Source organism: Idiotropiscis lumnitzeri, chromosome 17 (assembly GCF_059441095.1).
Source record: "Idiotropiscis lumnitzeri isolate Australia: NSW breed Sydney's pygmy pipehorse chromosome 17, RoL_Ilum_1.0, whole genome shotgun sequence".
Lineage (NCBI taxonomy): Eukaryota > Metazoa > Chordata > Actinopteri > Syngnathiformes > Syngnathidae > Idiotropiscis > Idiotropiscis lumnitzeri.
The window spans coordinates 5,533,409-5,554,978 of NC_142407.1; the positions used below are offsets into that span (position 1 = coordinate 5,533,409).

At 40.1% G+C, this 21,570-nt stretch overlaps 1 protein-coding gene across 5 annotated transcripts in view; it reads right to left on the bottom strand.

Annotated features, from left to right (window-relative positions):
* Positions 1-19,285, bottom strand: part of gabra1 (gamma-aminobutyric acid type A receptor subunit alpha1) — a 39,396-nt gene extending 20,111 nt beyond the window's left edge. The window contains exons 1-7 of one of the 5 annotated variants that reach the window (XM_088280490.1): positions 19,241-19,285; positions 18,405-18,505; positions 16,769-16,873; positions 5,880-5,977; positions 3,848-3,915; positions 2,191-2,411; positions 771-853 (exon numbers count right to left, since the gene is read on the bottom strand). In XM_088280490.1, coding sequence (XP_088136616.1) covers positions 771-853; positions 2,191-2,411; positions 3,848-3,915; positions 5,880-5,977; positions 16,769-16,848 — 550 coding nt within the window. In that variant the 5' untranslated portion in view covers positions 16,849-16,873; positions 18,405-18,505; positions 19,241-19,285. Of the gene's footprint in view, positions 1-770; positions 854-2,190; positions 2,412-3,847; positions 3,916-5,879; positions 5,978-6,336; positions 6,575-16,768; positions 16,874-17,761; positions 17,942-18,404; positions 18,678-19,240 lie in introns of those variants that run through there. The other 4 variants (XM_088280491.1, XM_088280495.1, XM_088280493.1 and 1 more) reach the window with 4 other exon arrangements.
* Positions 19,286-21,570: the final 2,285 nt, after the last annotated feature.

Consider the following 21,570-nt stretch of genomic DNA (forward strand, 5'->3'; position numbering starts at 1 on the left):
CATTTTTTGTAGATATTCCAGTTGACGGACAAAAGACTGACAAACTCAGTGAATTGGTTGCCAGTTACCCGAGCCAGAAACATCACACTCTATCAGGTGCCAGCAAAACCTTTTATACCCTGGTCTTACCGAAACACTGTCCAAATACATGCTGGATAATCTTGTCGGAAAATTCAATATTTTGCTCCCGAAACTCATGAAGCGATTATTTCCATTAAGCTCATTAATAAACCAGAATGGAGCTCAGTAGAGCACTGGGCTCCACCAAGGCTCCCTGCAATCCTACTTTGGAGTAGAATCAATTTTTATACCATTGTAAATACATCTTAAACTTCTGTTTGAGATCATTTCGTGATCAATCAGTTAACCCTGAAAGTCGGTGATGTAATTTGTCACCTGTCTCATCACATTTGTGGAAATTGATTAAATCTAATTCTTACCAAAATCGGGTTCCTGTTTGGCCAACGGTCCCAACTTAACCAAATTGAATAGAAATTGCTCAGCAGCTTTTAAATAATCGGGTTACGTACGAACAATCCGCATTTGTATCTGATTTTTCACTAAAACTGAATGAGTTCTTCCATGGCTTGTGGTCACATCTTGACAGTTTTGTGGAAATCAGTTAATGAACTAAACAAATCCTCCCTTAGTCTAGTAGGTTTGCACAGTACACAGTACATTGCAGTGAATCACTTTTCTGACAGATTCTTCTTAATTCTCATAAAACAGCCCATGTGTATGTAGATGTGGAGTCTCCAGAGAACACTTACAGCTGCCAAACTTGAGTGGGCAGGCATGGGCGTCCATTGGGAAGTCTTCAAGGTGCATGGGGCATTCAGCTCTCACAGTCAGCCTAAAGCCATCACACAGACATGAGAAGACGATTAAAAAAAGCAGTGTGCAAACAGGAACATGTGGTGTACTGTTTTTGTTTATTTCCAGTCTATCGGAGGTAAACGCTGTTAAACTGCTTCGCTTCCTCAGAACCACAGAAAGGTTGTTTTGTTTTGTTTTTTTTATTCTCTGAGCTTCGCTATTCTGACAGCTTGCAGGAAAAACAGCATGTCAGGCCAGCCGTGACACACTAATCTTCCATCCGTCCCCTCATCTCGCTCATCTGTGACAGCAACACGGGATCCTCCTCCCCCGCCGCCAGAAAACATTTGAAATAAATGTCCTGCAATCCTTGCCTAGCGCACCACCGCAATAAATGCAGTGCATTTAATTTGGAAGTTTTCAGCAACTCATGCTATGCACTCAGCGTATTTTTTATTTTTTGATTAATATTTTCCCCCTCACTTCAATTTTGTAGTAAATCACAAAAAATGTTTTTTTTACAATTTTTTTAATTACTGTGCATTAATTGTACCAGAGCGTATGAAATTGCCGTTATTCATTTTTTAAATTGTCTCCTTTATTTAACTCCATGCTGTTTAATGTTTTAATCCTCGTAACACTGCAAAGCCAACCATTTGCTGAAATGTTTCCAACCATGAACATCGGCTCTGCATTTTATGAGCATTGTGTTTAATAATGCCAAAAGTAAAATACAAATAATCTCAACCAGCCTAAATGTCAAAAAGTAGTTTAACTTAACTTTATCGAACAATATTATAAATCCTTCCATTTTGTATGGTGCTAGTGCTCATTAGGGCCGTGGTTGAGCGAAAAGCTTTTTCTCTGAAGTGAACATCTATGGAGGAAAAAAAAAGGCTAAATGCCCATAAATCCAATTTTTTGAGGTTGAAGTGTGGTTTTTTTTTTTTTTTTTATGAAAACATAGTTTTTTTGTCCCATACATTGAAAACTATTGGTATGTTGAATTTATTAGATTGTATTTCATCAACTGGTTGCATGAAATAAAATCATATGGATCCAGATACATTTTTAAAGTAGACAATACATCTACTTAAAAATGATCTGGATCCAAAATTTAGTCAATTCCAAAATGTTTTTCAGTGTAACTTTTTTGGGTGGGAAGGGATTGGGCGTATCAAATAGAACACCAGGCAGACCTCAAAACGCTCCTAAATAAAACCAAAAAGTCTAACGGAAATCCTGCAATCACCAGTGACCACATCAGTCACAGGTGATAGCAGCAGATCCAATATGTTTCTACCTCATTCGGTTTCGTAAATGAAACACACGGACAACATTTGACGGTTGCACTTGTCTAATATGTCAGCATACCTCATGGTGTAGAGCAGCGTTCCTTCCTCTGTGATGCGCAGCAGTTTGTTGGGCATGGTCATATTGTGAGCCACAGACTTCTTGCCGTTATGAAAGAACGTGTCCGGCGTCCAGATCTTGCTGGCCATCAGGTTGTTGAGACGCAGCACGGCCATGGGACCCTTGAACTTTAGCCTCTCATCCTTCCAGCTCTGTCTGAAGAATACATCAATGGTGTACTCCTGGAATGGGATGAAAGGCCACAGTGTTGAAACCGGTCCCTGTATAATTCTACCTTCATGGAGTAGAAAAGAATACACCTTTTTTTTTTTTCCTCTTTAGCCTCTGACAAGCTCTCTGACTCTCTTTCATACGGCAGCCTCGGCCTACTTTCCCTGCTGGTAGCTGTCTCTTCATGTTAACGGCTTTAGCCCAAGATGCAGTGTATGGAGGTGCTTTGCCTTGTTGGGTTTAGAAGAGAATGACTGCATGGTTGGATTCTAATCATTCATGTTTCTTTCATGAAAATGTTGGTTTTTTTTCTTTAGTTTTCCTTAATTAGAGCTATGTGTCTGGTGGAATACAGCGCTTGACGAATTCAGGATTATTCAGCTTTTGGCCATCGGGTACATTTCTAGGTTTGAAACTGATCACGCGAAAGCCAATTATCAAATCGACACAAAAATGGAAGTGCCCGACCAGATATGGAAGCAGCTCGTGACTGTAGCTGAGAGCGGATTTTAATGGTTGTACATAGCTACTCCGCATAGTAAAGTGAGCCTGTTAAAATTATAGGGCCGCCTGAACCCCGTGCGGCCTCAGTGAGGTAATTACTAAGAATTGAGACCGAGATTCAAGGTAGCGGATGAAGGAAACCGTGAGGAAATGTTGCTCCGATGTTCCTTCTGGCCTGCATGACAGCCGGTGCAATTAAGAACGATGTCAGAAGAAATGCACGCACTTGTACATGATCACAACAGACGTGTACAAAAGGAGAATTTGGGTGAGGTTAATTGGTTGTAAGGATCTGTGGGCTACAGAAATGAAAAATATTGGTTGTGATTTGAAATGCTGCACTTGATTAACATTTGCTCTCATATGTTGGAAAAAAAAAAAGATTTTTCTTTTTTGTGTGCAGTATTGCGTTATTGTGGCATTTGTTTGCTTGTTTGGCATGTTCATGTGACTTGTAAATCCTCCCGTTCAATCGGAATATAGTGGTTATCGATTTTGTATGATTTCCTACTAAAGTCACCGGAGACCCTGTTAAGCTGATCTTGAGTTTGGTGTGAAGTCACTTCAACAATGTTTTGACTCCTGTTAGCTAACAAATTGCACAGTGAACATTAGTGATCACGATCGGTGCATGCAGGGGTCTGTGTGTGTGTGTGTGTGTGTTGGGGGATAGTTGGGGGGCGGGGCGGGGGGGCGACGGTTTGGGGGGGTTGGCATTTATGCCGAGTAGGATTAGTTACTGTGGGCAAGCGAATACATATCACGCGAGACAATTTTATTAATACAGCACGATTTAGTGAAATGACTCATGGCATGAAGGCATCTCGCTTAAGGCTAGGAGACCACTCCCGGGTCCCCAATTGGCAATGAAGAGGATGTGGATAGAGTGGAGAAAGGGGAAACTGGTGACATTTACGCAGGCGAGAGAAAAAAAACAACTTACCATGTCATGGTCCGAAACTGGCCCGATACTAGTCACGAAAATGTCAGTCTTGACTTCAGTTACACGCTCTGTTGAAGCAGGAAATTGGCGGGGTGAGTGACTATCTGTGGCATTCATTAGCCCCCCCTGACTACTTGTTAATACGAGACCACCTGGCTTGGGCCCCCGGTTCCATTCAACACACATAAATAGCAGCATAAAAACGCCCCATTTTGGATGTCAATAAGCATTTCTGCTAGTATTGGCTGCAGTGTCAGCTCCATTACGTGCACAGTTCAATCTCCTCATAAATTTGCACAGTGCTGCAAATAAGCCACTTCGCTCGCATAACATTTGATGGGCTTTACTCTGGGATTCTTTTTTTCCCCACTCACCCATCCCTTTTGATTCCAAAGTCATATTTGAACAGGATGAACTTCATTACGATTTCTCCTCCTCAGTTGTTTGGATGCCTGTTATATAGCAGCAGCGTATGTAACAGTCCTTGCGTCCTTCACGCAACACTTCACACATTATAGATCCCTTGTTTCTGGGCAATGATGTGCACAATAATATGGCTTTTTATTTTATTTTATTTTTTATTGAAATGATCCACATCTACATCAAGTGACAATTGTGAAGTCGTTAAGTGTGGGACAAAATATCAACATTGTATCACTTAAGCCAGCATCAAATATAAATAGTTGATGAAGACCAAGTATGTGCATCTATGTGCATTTATTTATTGTAATTATTTTTCCTCATATTTTATGTTTGTTCTTTCAAGGGGAAGTCAACCCTGAAAAAGATATTTGCAATAAAATGTTCAATGCACCTTCACTTGCACAAGCGTGGCATTCTGATTAATATTGCCTTTGAGGAATATGAGTTAAGCAGCAAAATCCACCCAATTTTAGCAATCTCAGGGGGCGGCCATTTTGACTGAAAATGACATTACAGTTGCTCAGGGATCAGCTAATGGCCAATCATGGCTCAGCTTCAGAAAACTGTGATGTCCTTTTCAGTCGACCGCAAGTGGCAAAAAGGTCGCCCCCTGAGATGGCCAAAAAGGAGTGGATTTCACTACGTAACTCATATTCCACAAACACAATATTAATCAGAATGCTGTGTTTTGATTAGTGAGCCTGTATAGAACATATTCTTGCAAAAAAAAATTTTTGGCTTGACTTCCCCTTTAAAGTATATTTTTAAAGACATGAGTCTGAGACGAATTAACGTTCAGCATTTAATTAATTTTATTTAAAAATGTATGTGGGCTGCAGAATTTTCAACCAGGTTCTGGAGTACGTCACCAGATTTAACCTGGAACACTAACTTGTCGAAAGACAAATTCTCTTAATCGCCATTCAAGTTCTTTCTAAAGACTGCTTTGCTGCTGTACACTGAAAATATGCTGCGTGGAATTTTATCAATTTTATTTCGTAAAAGGATTGCACAGAAAAAAAAAATCTGGATCCGAGATGTTGGGTCTACTTCAAAACAATATCTGGATCCGGATGATTTTATAAAGTGCAACGATTTAACAAAATTGAGTAAATTCAATAAAAGCTTTTTTCAGTGTCCACTTGATCCTGCAACCAACCTCAAGAAAAGGTCACATGATGAGCCATTCATAAGGCTGAGGACAACCCATTCACTCCCAGAGAAGTGGGCATTCAGCCATTTATCAGCAACAATGGCAAAATGTGGGCGTTTCATCATGCATAAAAATCTTCAACATTCCCCCAAGCTATGATAACTGCACCAGAGCAAGATACCATTCAGTATTCATGGTATGTCAAGGAATGAAAGGACCCACAATCTTGTCCAAAGTCACCTGGCACATATAAGTATTTTAAAATGGTGAGTTATTATGCAATAACTCTTGTATCAGCTTGCAAATCTGTTATTTAGCAGACTTGAAAATAAAATGATGATTGTCGATTCCAAACACCATAGTCACGATGCATTTGCCACTGTTACCTGAGGGTTGCTTTCATATCAGTCACAATAAGCCAACATTGTATGTGGTGTGTTCTTTTTGGTCACTGACCTCCTAGTCCTGGCCGCAGGCGGTTGTCATAGCCGTCCAGAAGGCTGTCGAGGATCTTGGTGAACACTGTAGTGTTGTGCTCGCTGTCCTGCCCAGAGCTGCCAAAAGCGGAGAAGAACATGTCAAGACATGGCCAGAAAGAGCGCAACTGCCATGGAAACAAACAAAAGTTAAAAAAGAAAAAAAAGAAAAGGCACAGAACATGACTCATGTTTGACAACAATGAGGAGGACGTCTGGAGTTGCAGAGGCAGCTGTGATAGAAGAAGTGCATAATAGACGGTGACGCACTATTCGGAAAACTCAACAAAAGCTAAACATTGAGTGCAAAAGGGATCGTTCCCATTGCCATTTGTTGGTGTGTTTGTATTTCCAAAGCAGCCGCATATTTGACATTCACCAAATAGGTTATTTCGCTTCAGGCCTCGTTAAGGGGTCTCATCTGAAGGTCAACATACAAGGTTGCAGCAAGGCAAGCCTTCTGGGAGTTCAAGTGGAAGTCTCTTAATAACAAGGGAGGTCGAAAATCCTTCAAGTCAAATCTTGGAGGAAGGTCATGGTAAAGGCTGTGTACAGTTTATCCATGTTCTTAATACTGTTTTGTAGTCATATAATAAAGTAACAATGCAAAAACATGATTTTTCTGCTTAAAAATATCCTAAAGTCAAAGTTAATATTAAACGGGTTGAAAGTCAAGGTGCAATAAATCAAATCAATACCAATCGCTTGTGATATAACAATGAACCAGCCATGCAATCTTCCTGGTACAAACGTATGAGGCGCCGTTCGGGACATAATTCAGGAATCGCTCTCACACTCACTAGTAGAATGCGCTCATACACATAGGTGAAATGTTTTCGCTCATACACACTAGTGAAATGCGCTCATACACATTACTGAAATGCGCTCATACACACTAGTGAAATACGCTCATACACATGGGTGAAAATGTTGTTGCTCATACACACGTGTGAAATGCGCTCATACACATGTGTGAAATGCGCTCATACACATGTGTGAAATGCGCTCATACACATGGGTGAAAATGTCGCTCATACACAATACTGAAATGCGCTCATACACACGTGTGAAATCCGCTCATACACATGTGTGAAATGCGCTCATACACATTACTGAAATGCGCTCATACACATGGGTGAAAATGTCGCTCATACACAATACTGAAATGCGCTCATACACACGTGTGAAATCCGCTCATACACATGTGTGAAATGCGCTCATACACATGTGTGAAATGCGCTCATACACATTACTGAAAAGTGCTCATACACACTAGTGAAATGCGCTCATACAAACAAACACTATGACACGCTCGCTTAACAATCCAACATTTAAAAAAATAATAATTTATTTAACATTTAATGGATGGGCGCCACGGCGATCGAGTGGTTGGCATGTCTGCCTCGCAGTGCAGAGATCCAGGATTCCAATCGGGGATGCGGCCATCCTGTGTGGAGTTTGCATGTTCTCCCATGCCTGCATGGGTCCTCTGGTTTCCTCCTACAGTCCCAAAAAAAGTCTCCTACCACACCGTCGAGTTTCCTCAATGACCATGGTGCTTGGTTCTTTACGCTGGGAGGCTCGCCATCAATGCACAGGAATCTTCAATGAAGTTTTAATGCTTCCATAAGACATGACCTGTTTATTATAATTATTTATTTATTTATACCAAGACATTTGTTTTTCGTCTCATTTCTTTAGAAAAAGCTACATTTGTCTGCAAAAAAACAATCGACGTAGAACCATTTTCGATAATAATACAATATTACACAATTTTAGGTTGCAATTTCATTTAATAAAACATTGACAATTATCTTTTGAAACACCATGTATGACTCACTTTTCATTTGTTATTCAACAAGCAAAACAGTGGCGATCAAAGTCGTGCCAACTAAATGACATCTCATATGCATCTGACTGCAATAGTATCTCACATTCAAATTTACAATTACAGGTAATGGAAATGACTACTGGTGACCTCGATTCCACTGCATTTCAGTCAGAATACCTCAAACATCATAAAAATCAAAACGTTGTGTATTATTTCTCATTCTAAACATCGAAAGAAATACTGTATAATGGCCTGGCGACGTTAGCATAGTTTATAGCATATAGCATAGCTTAGCTCGTCTGCATCAAGTGAGTTACGCGCTCTTTGACACCGATACAGATCAAAATAAGGCTGTCTCCGTCTCACGGTCACTTCTGCTCACCCCAACAGCCTTCCCCGTTGCTACCACATGGAGATTCGATGGGTTTTTTTATTCGCCTCTTCAAAATCATGTCCGATGGTCTTCTCTGGCTCCCGTTTTAGCCTGTCAATCAAATGACGATGTAGGCGGGACTTCCGGTTCAAAATCGACCTCAGAATTTTCTCTATTTTGACATGACTTTCGTTGCAATTACATACTGTCGCATGAACAATTTGCTAACTAAAGCACTAATAATAATAATAAATTAAAAAAAATAATGCTGTAGTGCGTTGCAACAGCATATGACATTCGTGTCGGCAAAAGAGGAGGAACATATTACATTCGTGTCGGCAACTCAAGAGATGTTTGAAGGAGAAACGATACGAACAAACATATCAGATTCCACGGTTACCAAAGACTATTGTAGAGATCTAAAGTGAAGCTTAATTCCCCTTTCCTTCTTTGCTTTTAAAATCTGCAGCGGACAACCGCGGAATCGGCTGGTCCGGTGGTGCAAGATAAATCAGAGTATTGGCATGCTTGTGTGTGTTTTTTCAGCAAATGTACCATTATTTACCCTTTTTGATAAAATAGGTACAAAATTGCGACGGTCATAAACAATGCGCACACGTCGTTCTACTTTACGTAGAGTTCCCATTTCATCATACTAAAAACAGCACACCCGGGAATAAGGAACACGTAAGGTATTTACAAAAAGTAAAAAGTCATGGGAGTTACTGACACCTAGGGGTAGAAACAGCGCACAGCTCTGGTAGAAATCTGTCGAGTCCGCCTTCAGCCCACCCAGCAAATAATTTATTTATGTATGTATTTAAGTTTAGAGGGTAATGGCAGCGTGACGTCAATATGTCGGTAGCGCGTCCTCGCCAGTGTGACGAATAAATGTTATATTCATAAGTTTGTGGGAAGGAAGTCATGCTTTGTTTCACTTACTAACGGGTTCAAGCAATGTATTTTTTCGTCCAGACATTATTTTAAACAGAAACCAATTATTAATTATTTGATCCAAACTTTCTGTATAAAGTGTATTTTCAATATTGACTTTCATCCCCTTAGCGTTTTGTTCTTTTTATGAGAACTGTTGAATGTGATTTTATTTTGTTGTATATTACATGTTAAATACTTTTTCAGAAAGGGTGTCTAATTTATGTACAAGCTTGCTGACGAAAACAATTCAGTATTGTATATGGACGCATTTCAGTCTTGTTTATGAGCAAACCAATTTTCAGTTGTGTGTTTTTTTTTTTTTAATTTTCAGCGTTTCAGTATTGTAAATTAGTGCATTTCACTTGTATTTGGGAGCAAAACGAAATCAGTAGCACGTATGAGAGTGTTTCGTTGTGCGTATGAAAGCGTTTCAGTAGTGTGTATGTGACCATTTCAGTTGTGTGTATGGGAGGTTTTTTCACGTAGGTGTGTCAAAGGATTTCAGTAGATTATATACGCACGTTTCAACGTGTTGTGTGAGTGTGTTTCACTTGAGTGTGTGCGCGTATTTCACCATAGTGTGTGAGAGGTATTTATATATGACGTCATCGGAACTCCTTTCCTTAGTCTTTCAAAGTCAAACATGTCCGCTGCCCAAAAGTCATGAAGTGGCCGAACTCAAGCAATGCCATAACTTGGTGACATACTGCATAGAATATATATTTAATATAATCCATATTTGTGTTGATTATTCTCTTAAAATAACGCTTTTGCTCATTTAGTAAACATGCATGCTTTTAATTTGGAGGTTGCATTTTTTTTAAGACGATCGGGACAGCCAATAGGAAGTCGTGTAGTCGCTGGCGTTCATGTGACGTTTGAGGATGGGCATTCTTTTTTTAATTTATTATTATTATTAGTGCTTAAGTTAGCAAATTGTTCATGCGACAGTATGTAATTGCAACGAAAGTCATGTCAAAATAGAGAAAATTCTGAGATCGATTTTGAACCGGAAGTCCCGCCTACATCGTTATTTGATTGACAGGCTAAAACGGGAGCCAGAGAAGACCATCGGACATGATTTTGAAGAGGCGAATAAAAAAACCCATCGAATCTCCATGTGGTAGCAACGGGGAAGGCTGTTGGGGTGAGCAGAAGTGACCGTGAGACGGAGACAGCCTTATTTTGATCTGTATCGGTGTCAAAGAGCGCGTAACTCACTTGATGCAGACGAGCTAAGCTATGCTATATGCTATAAACTATGCTAACGTCGCCAGGCCATTATACAGTATTTCTTTCGATGTTTAGAATGAGAAATAATACACAACGTTTTGATTTTTATGATGTTTGAGGTATTCTGACTGAAATGCAGTGGAATCGAGGTCACCAGTAGTCATTTCCATTACCTGTAATTGTAAATTTGAATGTGAGATACTATTGCAGTCAGATGCATATGAGATGTCATTTAGTTGGCACGACTTTGATCGCCACTGTTTTGCTTGTTGAATAACAAATGAAAAGTGAGTCATACATGGTGTTTCAAAAGATAATTGTCAATGTTTTATTAAATGAAATTGCAACCTAAAATTGTGTAATATTGTATTATTATCGAAAATGGTTCTACGTCGATTGTTTTTTTGCAGACAAATGTAGCTTTTTCTAAAGAAATGAGACGAAAAACAAATGTCTTGGTATAAATAAATAAATAATTATAATAAACAGGTCATGTCTTATGGAAGCATTAAAACTTCATTGAAGATTCCTGTGCATTGATGGCGAGCCTCCCAGCGTAAAGAACCAAGCACCATGGTCATTGAGGAAACTCGACGGTGTGGTAGGAGACTTTTTTTGGGACTGTAGGAGGAAACCAGAGGACCCAGAGAGGACCCATGCAGGCATGGGAGAACATGCAAACTCCACACAGGATGGCCGCATCCCCGATTGGAATCCTGGATCTCTGCACTGCGAGGCAGACATGCCAACCACTCGATCGCCGTGGCGCCCATCCATTAAATGTTAAATAAATTATTATTTTTTTAAATGTTGGATTGTTAAGCGAGCGTGTCATAGTGTTTGTTTGTATGAGCGCATTTCACTAGTGTGTATGAGCACTTTTCAGTAATGTGTATGAGCGCATTTCACACATGTGTATGAGCGCATTTCACACATGTGTATGAGCGGATTTCACACGTGTGTATGAGCGCATTTCAGTATTGTGTATGAGCGACATTTTCACCCATGTGTATGAGCGCATTTCAGTAATGTATATGAGCGCATTTCACACATGTGTATGAGCGGATTTCACACGTGTGTATGAGCGCATTTCACGAGTGTGTATGAGCGACATTTTCACCCATGTGTATGAGCACATTTCAGTAATGTGTATGAGCGCATTTCAGTAATGTGTATGAGCGCATTTCACTAGTGTGTATGAGCGACAACATTTTCACCCATGTGTATGAGCGTATTTCACTAGTGTGTATGAGCGCATTTCAGTAATGTGTATGAGCGCATTTCACTAGTGTGTATGAGCGAAAACATTTCACCTATGTGTATGAGCGCATTCTACTAGTGAGTGTGAGAGCGATTCCTGAATTATGTCCCGAACGGCGCCTCATACAAACGGTCGATCATCCAATCACATTCGGATACCTTCAGGGACAGTAGTAACTTGTTAAACTCTCACACCTATTCAAGTAATTCAACTGCAGGGTCGATACAGTATATCATTAAAAAACATACAGGAGATTGGGATGATTTTGATGTAGTATTGTATCAAAAAATGTAGTTGTGTTAAGTGGATTGATGCGGGAGTCGACAATCTCTGAGACAATGAATGTGTCTCGTATTAGTGATTGGAGTGAGTTGGCGTACAACAAAGTGTCTCTCTTTCCTTTTATGTTTGCGCATTCGACTTGCATATTTTGCAAGTGAGCGTGTGCCCGGTTGCATTTTCAGTAAGATATTGCCACACACTTAGTTGGGAGAACCACCTGTTTATGACAGTGACGCGTCCTTGTTGTTGACAAAACACGATTGGTGGGCTTTTTTTTTATTACAGCCCCATATGAAAAAGTGATGGTCCAAAAAACATTGCATTAGCTTAAAAAATGTAACATTTCACCAGCCACGAGGTTTACAATCAGTAACAAAATTGAAAATTATTGTGCAACAAATCATACACCATATTAAAGGAATTAAAGTTATTTTTAGACATTGTCATGTGATAACAATGACCAAATGCTGATTTTAAAGCCATAGTCCACCCTTAACAAAGACTAAAAATTGATTTTTAACAAAATAAAAAGCATAAATCATATTCAAGGGCTTCATTAGAGCTTTACAGATTCATAATTATTAACTCTTACACGATGATGTAATCAGACAAACCCTTTATGTTTGTGCGAAGGAGTTGACCTCCACCATGAACAAAAAAAAATTAAGTTGCCTGTAAATGTGAATTCCGGATACATTATTGTGTTGTCAATATTCTCCCATATGCTGACTTATGCTTATTGTTCTGAATGTTTGCATGTTTATAAAATCATCCTTTAAGTTTGTCCTCTATAGGCTCACATAATGCAATAATTCAGTCCAATTAAGTTTTTAGTTCATGCTGCCATGCTTTTTAGACTGCAGAGTTTAAAAACCAAGTCACATATCATATTGAAGCCATTTATCAGGACTTTCCCGTTCTTTATTTTATACATTTTCTCTTGCCATGATAATTTTAGATCTCAGAGCATGCTTTATTTTGTCAAATAAAAACATCAAAAGTATAGTATCCTCATTCCTTTGGAGTATACCACGCTAAATGATTCCCTATTATCCCCATGTGGTTTAATAGAGACGTGTTTGCATGCATTAAAGCCACTTTTATGCCGCGTATATAACGCGAAATGCACAGCCCATGCACACATAGGCACAATCAGTAAGAAATTGCAATCCATTATTAATACCTTAATATGGTCTTTCAGGCCACTGAAGCCCTTCTGGATGCGCAGGGGCTTGAACATGAAACAAAATGCTTCAAGGCTAAACACGCACCGGTGACAATCGCGCATGAATATTTCAGATATGTGCTTGTGCCGTGGCGGCCGGAAGCACCTGAAATGTTTGCGTGCATGCATTTGCATATATACAACACCTGAATCGATGCATATATGTACAGTGTACACATCCATATATATGTTTGTGTGCTGATAAGCAGGAGCATGTCTCTGGCAATGCAGCGAAGCAATTATAAGATCCCTATTCAGTTTTTTTTCTTCAGTTGCTTATTTATTTATTTATTTGTTTATTTATTTTTCTAACGCCAATGGCAAAACCTCGCTCCCCGCTAAATAAACAGCCAGTGTTTGGAAACAAGCCCATCTCTCCCAAGAGTACCAAGGAGAGGGAGAGGTCATCGAAAGAAGTTAACGGCGGCCCCAACCGAAGCAGAAGGGAAGTGGGAAAGCATGGCGGCTGTGGGCGGGAAAGTGGCAAGCGGAGGAGCGTGTAAGGGAAAAAAAAAAAAGAAAAAAAAAAAAAAACTTTGGAAGAGAACACAACAAATGAAGGCAAGAGTGCAGATGGAGATGAGGCGGGAAGAGGAGTGGGAGAGGGTCAGGAAAAGGTGAACGAGACTGAGGGGAGAAGCGACACACAGCTCACCGTCAAAGCTGAGGGATTGAGGCTGATTGAGAGCGAGCTGCGGGACATTTTGCTTTCTAAATACGGATGCTGCCACCCTGTCACACATGGATTTGTATAAAAGGGTTAAAGCATTGCTCGGCAGCCATCGATTGCCCAGAATTTGTAATCATTTTCTCGGATAGAGAAAAAAATTGCCTTAAACCATGGGAAAAATACTATGATTATGATAACAACAGAGATAAGATATCAAATTCTAAATTAGGTGATGGCTACAATACACCTCAATCCCTTATCTCTGTTTAATATTCCTGAAGTGGTGGTCCCATAACACTGACAGCTTTAATGGTTCTACTGGAGCGTCTCTATTCTATTTCCATTAAGATATTTTATGTGTGACACTTAGTAAAATACTGGTAAATTCAAGTGAAAAGAGTTTACAACTCAACTTTGGTTTCAAGGATGAATCATTCAGCTCATTTTCCTTAGTTCTGTATACATTATTTATTATTATTGAACAAACACTTCAGTTTAATTTACATCTTGAAAACTTTGAGCTTGAAGCCGAGAATTTGAGTCACAAAAATCTGACTATCTTTGAAAAAATGATCCGGAGAGATTACTCAGGCAGTGATTCTGAAAACTGTTTAGGCCGACAATCGGAAGTCTTAAAACTCTATTAAAAGCGTGTCACCGCAATGCAGTTACCAGGTAAGATATATCGTCTCCGTGTCTACTCTTCTTCGACGTTCTTTTCTGACAGTATGGTTGCCCCATGAGTACATGAAGCCTCTTACAGGTCAGTCCGGGTATTTCCTCAAACGCAGGTTTTTGGGCAACAACACACACAATGAGGAGTAAGAACACATACATAATATATATATATATATATATATATATATATATATATATATATATATATATATATGTATATATATATATATATATATATATATATATATATATATATATATATATATATATATATTAGTGCGGTCAAGTGATTAATTGTTTTAACTAATTAATCACAAAAATTCCATGATTAATCGCGATTAATCACATATTTCAATTACTATTTTTTGCGAAGCTTGTAACAGATATTTACTTGAATAATATCTTGAAATTGATGAAAAGTCACCAAATATGAAGTCTATTTAATTCAAAGATTGTTCAAATAGATTTCTATGATTCTAGAATCCAATCTAAATGGAGACATCTTTAAAGGCATTTTTCTTCGAAACATTTATCAAAGCTGCCCAAAAGCGCCAGACTCCAGCAGTGTTGCAAGGCGCAGTGGTAACTTGAACACAGTGTTTTGTTCTGAGACGTGCTAAATATGTACAGCTAATATGGCACAATATTTGCAAAGTATGCAAATGATTTTTGTAGTAAATCAAAATGAGTTAACTGAGTTAAAAAATTTGGGATTAATCACCTGAGTTAACGCTTTAATTTTGACAGCCCTAATATATATATATATATATATATATATGGAATCCATTTTCACATTGTACACAAACGTTCCAGACATTTTCCAACATTGCACTTATTGTGATGGCTTTGAAAAGATTGACTCACAATTCTGTTGCTAAATTGGTCCATTTATTGAACGTCCGTTAATGTAAAAGTATCAATGTAACTTACACAGCTGTTGATATATACATAGTTCTATAATCAAATGGAAGATGCATGGTGTTGCTGCTTTTCTAGTTGTTTTCTGTTTCCATTTCTGTTTAAGGTGCAATTATTTTCAACACCCAACATGGGCTTTATATACGTCAAAGCACTTTTGACAGAACACGGATATGTTCCTATGAATTATAGTCATTAGCAGCCTCTGTCGAGAGCATAAGACTCCTCTATAAATTACTTAGACCGCCATGTCGCTATCAGATGCAGATTTACACGCGTTTACATCCGGCTCATGCGTTTATGTGGCCAACTCTCTGCACTCGGGGTTGCATGTGATGAAAATAAATAAAGCATCGCATATAGAAAGCCAGTGGAAAAGATACTCAGGGAAGACTACACATTTAGCAGCCAGGGGGGCCTTCTTCTTCATAAAACATTGAGCACCATCCCCATCTACAGGTCATCTCGACAGCAACAGTGCCGCTCAACACTGATGTCTCGCTCACTACCCCCTTTCTCCATGCTACTGTACATCTCATCGAGATTGTTCTAATTATTGAAGTTTTTTTTTTTTTTTTCCAGGGAACTCAAAATTCTGTGTGAGACATCAAAAAGCAGATTAGATTATGCTGCGAGTCGATAATTATGCTGCAGTGGAAGGCCCTCAGTAGCTTTATATTAGATGTCCTCTAATGTATAAACAATGGAAATTAGGCTTGTGACGTCAACGCAACGCAATCCGAAACAACATCAGTGCAAATCATCATGCAAGGGCATCATTTTTGCATTTAATAGGACACGCTGATGTAAATTGTTTGGCGAGGCCGCAGCATCTCGACATGAATCAACGTTCAAGTCGACTGCGCTTCAGTGACACTTTTGGTGAATAATTCAAGGCGAGCCTTGATTGATCCTCAACTTGGCGCACATCCCCCTGCAGTTAAAGCATCTGAAGAATTAGAGCTGCAACTTTGCCTTATTGGTAATCATGTCATTGAGGCACTGTTGGTGTTTCATGACAGAATTATGCAGAATAATCCACGCAGTTGAGTCCGATTATGATGTAATCTCACACAAATGTGTGTTTTTGTTATTTCATCCAAATATGACAACAAATACGTCACACTGTACAGACCACGTCAACTGTGACATTAAACTTGATCTCTATACAATTATACACTCACGGATAATATGGATCACCATTTCGACATGCGTAGTGGCTATTTTAGCTCCTTATCTCTTTATATCTCTATGGAATAACAAGCATGGAGGTGTCTTGTGGGAATGCCCCACTTTACAACCACAGCAGATCTTCTTCAACCCGTCAAGAAAATAGAACATCCCACTCAAATAACAGATCTTAAATGATATTTTACAGCACATTTTGTCATGGTTCATACAACAAAAAAAATGCAATGCAGCCATTCATGCAGATTTTTTTATTATTATTATTCATGTTTACCTTTTGGCACCCAGGACGATGTGGGCTATGAGCAAGCAAGCCCCCAGGCACAGCGAGGCCACGCTGCCCCGTTCACACATTGTTGAATATGAGGACCTTTCACTGCTGGAGGTCAGAGCAGAGAGAGACACACATGCAGAGAGAGGTTAGGAATCATTAACACGCGCACACGCATACAGCTGATCACAATGCGAGTAGAGAAGCCAGACTGAAAATATTCAGCAACTATATCGAGAGGGTAGCACCTGTGCACCGTTTCTTTCCTTTTCCTAAACCTGCAATGTGAAAGAGCGTTCTACCGCAATATCAAACCCTTGATACCCCCCCTCCTCTCCTCCCCTCTCTAAATAAAATAAGAGCATTTGCTTCCTCCTCAGTCATTATGATGGGATGTTGAGCGTCATGATGCAAGCTGACACACACACACGAAAACACATTTTGTGGATGTGCTCTCAAGAGTTACTTACAAATCACATCCAATGGGCACCACAAAAATATTTGATCTATAAAAAAAAGAAGGAAGCAAATCCTTTATCTGACAAGGATTAACAGGGTCATGCAGATTATGTAAAAAGGAGAAAATCCAAAACCAAAAAGAGACAGCACACTTCTTAAGTTATCCCATGCACAAAAATTACACTCTGTCGTCTTGCAGCGCCACAATGTTATGTGACATGTATCTATGTGGGTAAGGGGGTTGAAGATTTAGCATGCAACTGGCATCACTGCAAGGCTGCTCGGTGCATGCTGATCCGGTTTGTGCGTAATGAAGCGACGCGCGCGCTGTTCCGGGCGCTGGCTATGGCACTGAATTCTCTCGTCTCCATCCACCTCCTGCCTCGCCTAAAATCTATTGCAACGCATTACTCTCGAAATCTTCATTTTCTTCCAGAAAGAAAACATCATCTTGGACCTATCCGCTACCTACCCCCAAACCATCAACTACCATCTTTTAGCATCCAAAAAAGGGGGGGAAATAAATGAGACACTTACATCAGATGGGCTCGGAATAGACGCTTGTATCCCCTCGTCAAACTTTGAATATCTTCCCTAAACCAGACTGGTAATAAAAAAAAATGATGGGGGAGGTGGGGGGTAGAAAGTAAATCCTGTGTGATCTCACATCTGACGAATTCTAGCTGGAGGCTGCTGGAGACGATATGTATGCAGGTCTCTCTCTTTCCTCCCTCTCTCACCCTCCCTCCCTCCCTCTCACTCTCGCTCTCTTTTAGTCAACTCTCATCACAAAAATAAAGGAATAATAATCCCCCCCCTCCAAAAAAAATTGAAATTACTCCAGACTACAAATGCGCTGCACCTTGCAAGGGATGCGCGCTCAACACGTCCGAAGGAGGATGCATGTTAGGATTCCATGTCAGATTACGCGAGACCGCCCATTTTATACTGTATGCAGCACTATTTAACTTCCGCTGCTGTAATCTCTTTGCGATTGGAGCTAAATATACACAAATTAATGTTATTCTTTATTGAGGACTGCATTAGACCCTGCCCCCATACCCCCCACACACTCATGGAGCTGACATGCATGCACGCGCCTCTAAAAAGGCACGGTGACACCCCTCACAACAGCCAATGCAATTCAAATAAAAGAGTGTAGAAAGAGACAGCGGCTCACCAGTTTGCGCCGACGTGACGAACCTTCCCTGTTTGCTTCTTTCTTACAATCAAAATTAAATCCTCTGCGAATCCCTCAGCTTGGCGTAAAAAAAAAGAGATCTACGGAGAGAGTGAAGGAGGGAGATATTAGACGTGGAAATAGAAGTGTGAGCGTGTATGGAGCGAATGTGCCGCTGCAGGCGCGCCACTCCACACTGAGCGCGCCGAGCTGCGTGCATCTGCAAGGGAGGGAGAGGGAAAAAACGGGCTCGTCGACCAACCAGCCAGCCTATAATTTTTGTAGTCGTCAAGTTAAACTACAAATCAGAGGACATTTTCATCCCCCTCGACACCCTCCACCACCCCGCTGCATGCCACCACCACTATCAGCCTTATATCCCTTAATGCGCGCCACATGAGCATAAAAAAAATGACATTTCGGTTAATATTATTATTGTGTTTGCTTTTTTGTTTGTTTGTTTGTTTTGCAACGGGGGATTTATTCATAACGAAGCGCCCCGGCTTCAGTGACTCATGAGTCGCCTTCCGTTTATTTGCATCCCAGCAGGGGACGAGTGGTGCACGGCAGTCGTGCATGCATCGGCTGCACTGCATCGCACGCTCATCTCCCCCAAACCCTCCCACCCCCATTTTCACGGCGTAGTTAAAGTGAAGTGTGAATGATTAGTTATGAAGCGACGCGGAGGCAGCGCTCCGCTCAACCCGACGCTCGAATCTCAGCTGCTCTTATTAATAGAAACAATAATAATAATTAAGCACCAAATCTTCGCTCCATACATCCCCACTGTATCGTCTTAAGACCCCCCCCCCCTCAATGCTATCCCCCATACTCACCCCTCGTCTTTTCCGATCGGCATGTGACGCGATTCGCCTCCGAGCGCGTGCACGTGGCGTGAAGCGTGTACAACACGTGCCAGTGTGTTGCCTGGGCGCGTGCATGCGTGCGTGTTCAGCGTGTGAGGAGACCAAATAATTTGATGCTTTTTTTAAATCGGGATATCTGTTATGATAGAAAATTAAGGAAACGAAAACATCATGTGTGGAAATATCTGATGTATCTCAGAAAAGTGAGTAGACTAAACTCCGGGCTGGAATGGCCATCTGGTGTAAAGGTCAGATGCCCGATGGACTGGCGTCATTTGGGGCAGATGTGGTGGAATTTAATTATAATTTCCCTCAATTTTTCTCCCAAAGACACCGACCCAGAATTTTAATCATTTTACAATAATGCAACTTCATACATTATTTTCAGACAACAACGCTGAGGAGTTATTGCTTATCATACCATCCACAGTCATGGGCACGCTTGGGCGGCTTGTCGATGCCAAAATGTCAATGCTTTTGTGATGATCTGTTTTGGTGATTTAGGTTTTTGACTTTAGTTTCTTATTTTGCCTTGTGTTCCTGTCTTCTGTCTCTTCATGTTTATTGTGTCCACCTGTGTTCATTTACCCAAGTGTCAACCAATCAGCTAATTCCAACCCTTTGTGTCTCGCCCAGGTGCTCCTCATCTTGTTAATTTGTTTGTATTTCGTTTCCTGTTCACTTTCAGTTCTGGTCGGTTTATTCTGTCACGTTGCACGTGGAGGTTGATAGGGAGGAGGACCCAAATGCAGGGAAGTAAAGCAAGAGTAACTTAATGGGAATTTAATGGGAAAAAACAAGCCACTGGGAAAAAAATAAAATATCAAAAGTACAAAACAACAGGGACCAACAAAATACAAGGATTTGACTTGACTGGGCGAGACAGGTAGGAAGACAACATCTTACCGGGACAATGAACCGACCAGAAATGATTGCAAAAAGGGAATTAAATACAAACAAATTAACGAGACAATGAGGAGCACCTGGACGAGACACAAAGGCTTTGAAGTAGTTGATTGTTTAACACTAGGGCTTGGATAAACGAACAGAGGTGGACACAATAAACATGATGAGACAGAAGACACAGGAACACGAGAAAAACCTGAAACTCGTCAAAAACCTAAATCACCAAAACAGATCATGTCAGCTTTTTTTTTCTTGTGCCAGCCCTGCTCTGGGGATAACACGAATGAACAGATATGAGTAATAGTTCATTGAAAATAACATTTGAAAAAAATAAAGAACTAAAAGGGTATTAGGAATTTTGAATATTAATTGAATATTATATTCTATATATTCTGTCCATCTATCCAGCTATCTATCTATACAAAAGCAAAGTAATTGCTGATTAGTGATGGGCGAATGAAGCTTCAAATGTGCTTCATGAACCAGTTGTAGTATTTTTGGACTCCAAAAGATGGCACTCTCTGTTCAACGTTGGGCACACTGACTTTGCCATTTTTAAAATCCTTTATTTAAACCAATAGTGCCATCTAGAGGACTCAAAAATACAACAAATGGTTCATGAAGCAAATTTTAAGCTTCATTTTCCAATCACTATTGGCGATACCAAGATATGATGAAGGTCTTTTATTGCATAATCAATATCCCCAAAATTGATTGAACACCCTGAATTGCCCCTAGGTATTATTGTGAGAATAAATGTTTGTTTGTCTTTGTGTGCCCTGCGATAGGCTGGCAACCAGTTTGGGGTGTACCCAGCCAACTGCCTGAAGACAGCTGGGTTAGGCTGTCGACACCCCGTCGACCCTAGTGAGGAGAAGCGGATTGGATAATGGATGGATGGATGATGCTGTTGCGTTTTGCAATCTTTAAGTCATTATTGTGCTACTTTTTACTTTTCTACTTCTACTACATATGTTAAATGTATTAAATTTATTTGATTTTAAATAATATATTTTGCCTATAAATGCTTTTTATCTATGTGAAGAACATTGTGTGTATCAAATGCACTGTGGACATAAAGTTGCCTTGCCTTGACTAATGAGGATAAGCGGTATATGGTAGAAAATGGATGGGAGGATAGAGAAGGACCCGACATTATTTCTGGTCATATCACACATTTTCATGGTCACTTGATGCGAGGCAGATGTCATCGGGCTCAATCAAAACCACCCATAAGACGTAGAAAAAGCAAGCCTATCTCAGTCAATCTTGCTTGGCTATTTGAGTCGAACACTTTAGAAATGGCAGAGACATATTGTTCCTGGATTTAAGGATGATGCGGAATGTCCAGGCATCAATTTTCAATATAACACGGGTCTTCAGTTGTGTCGTGA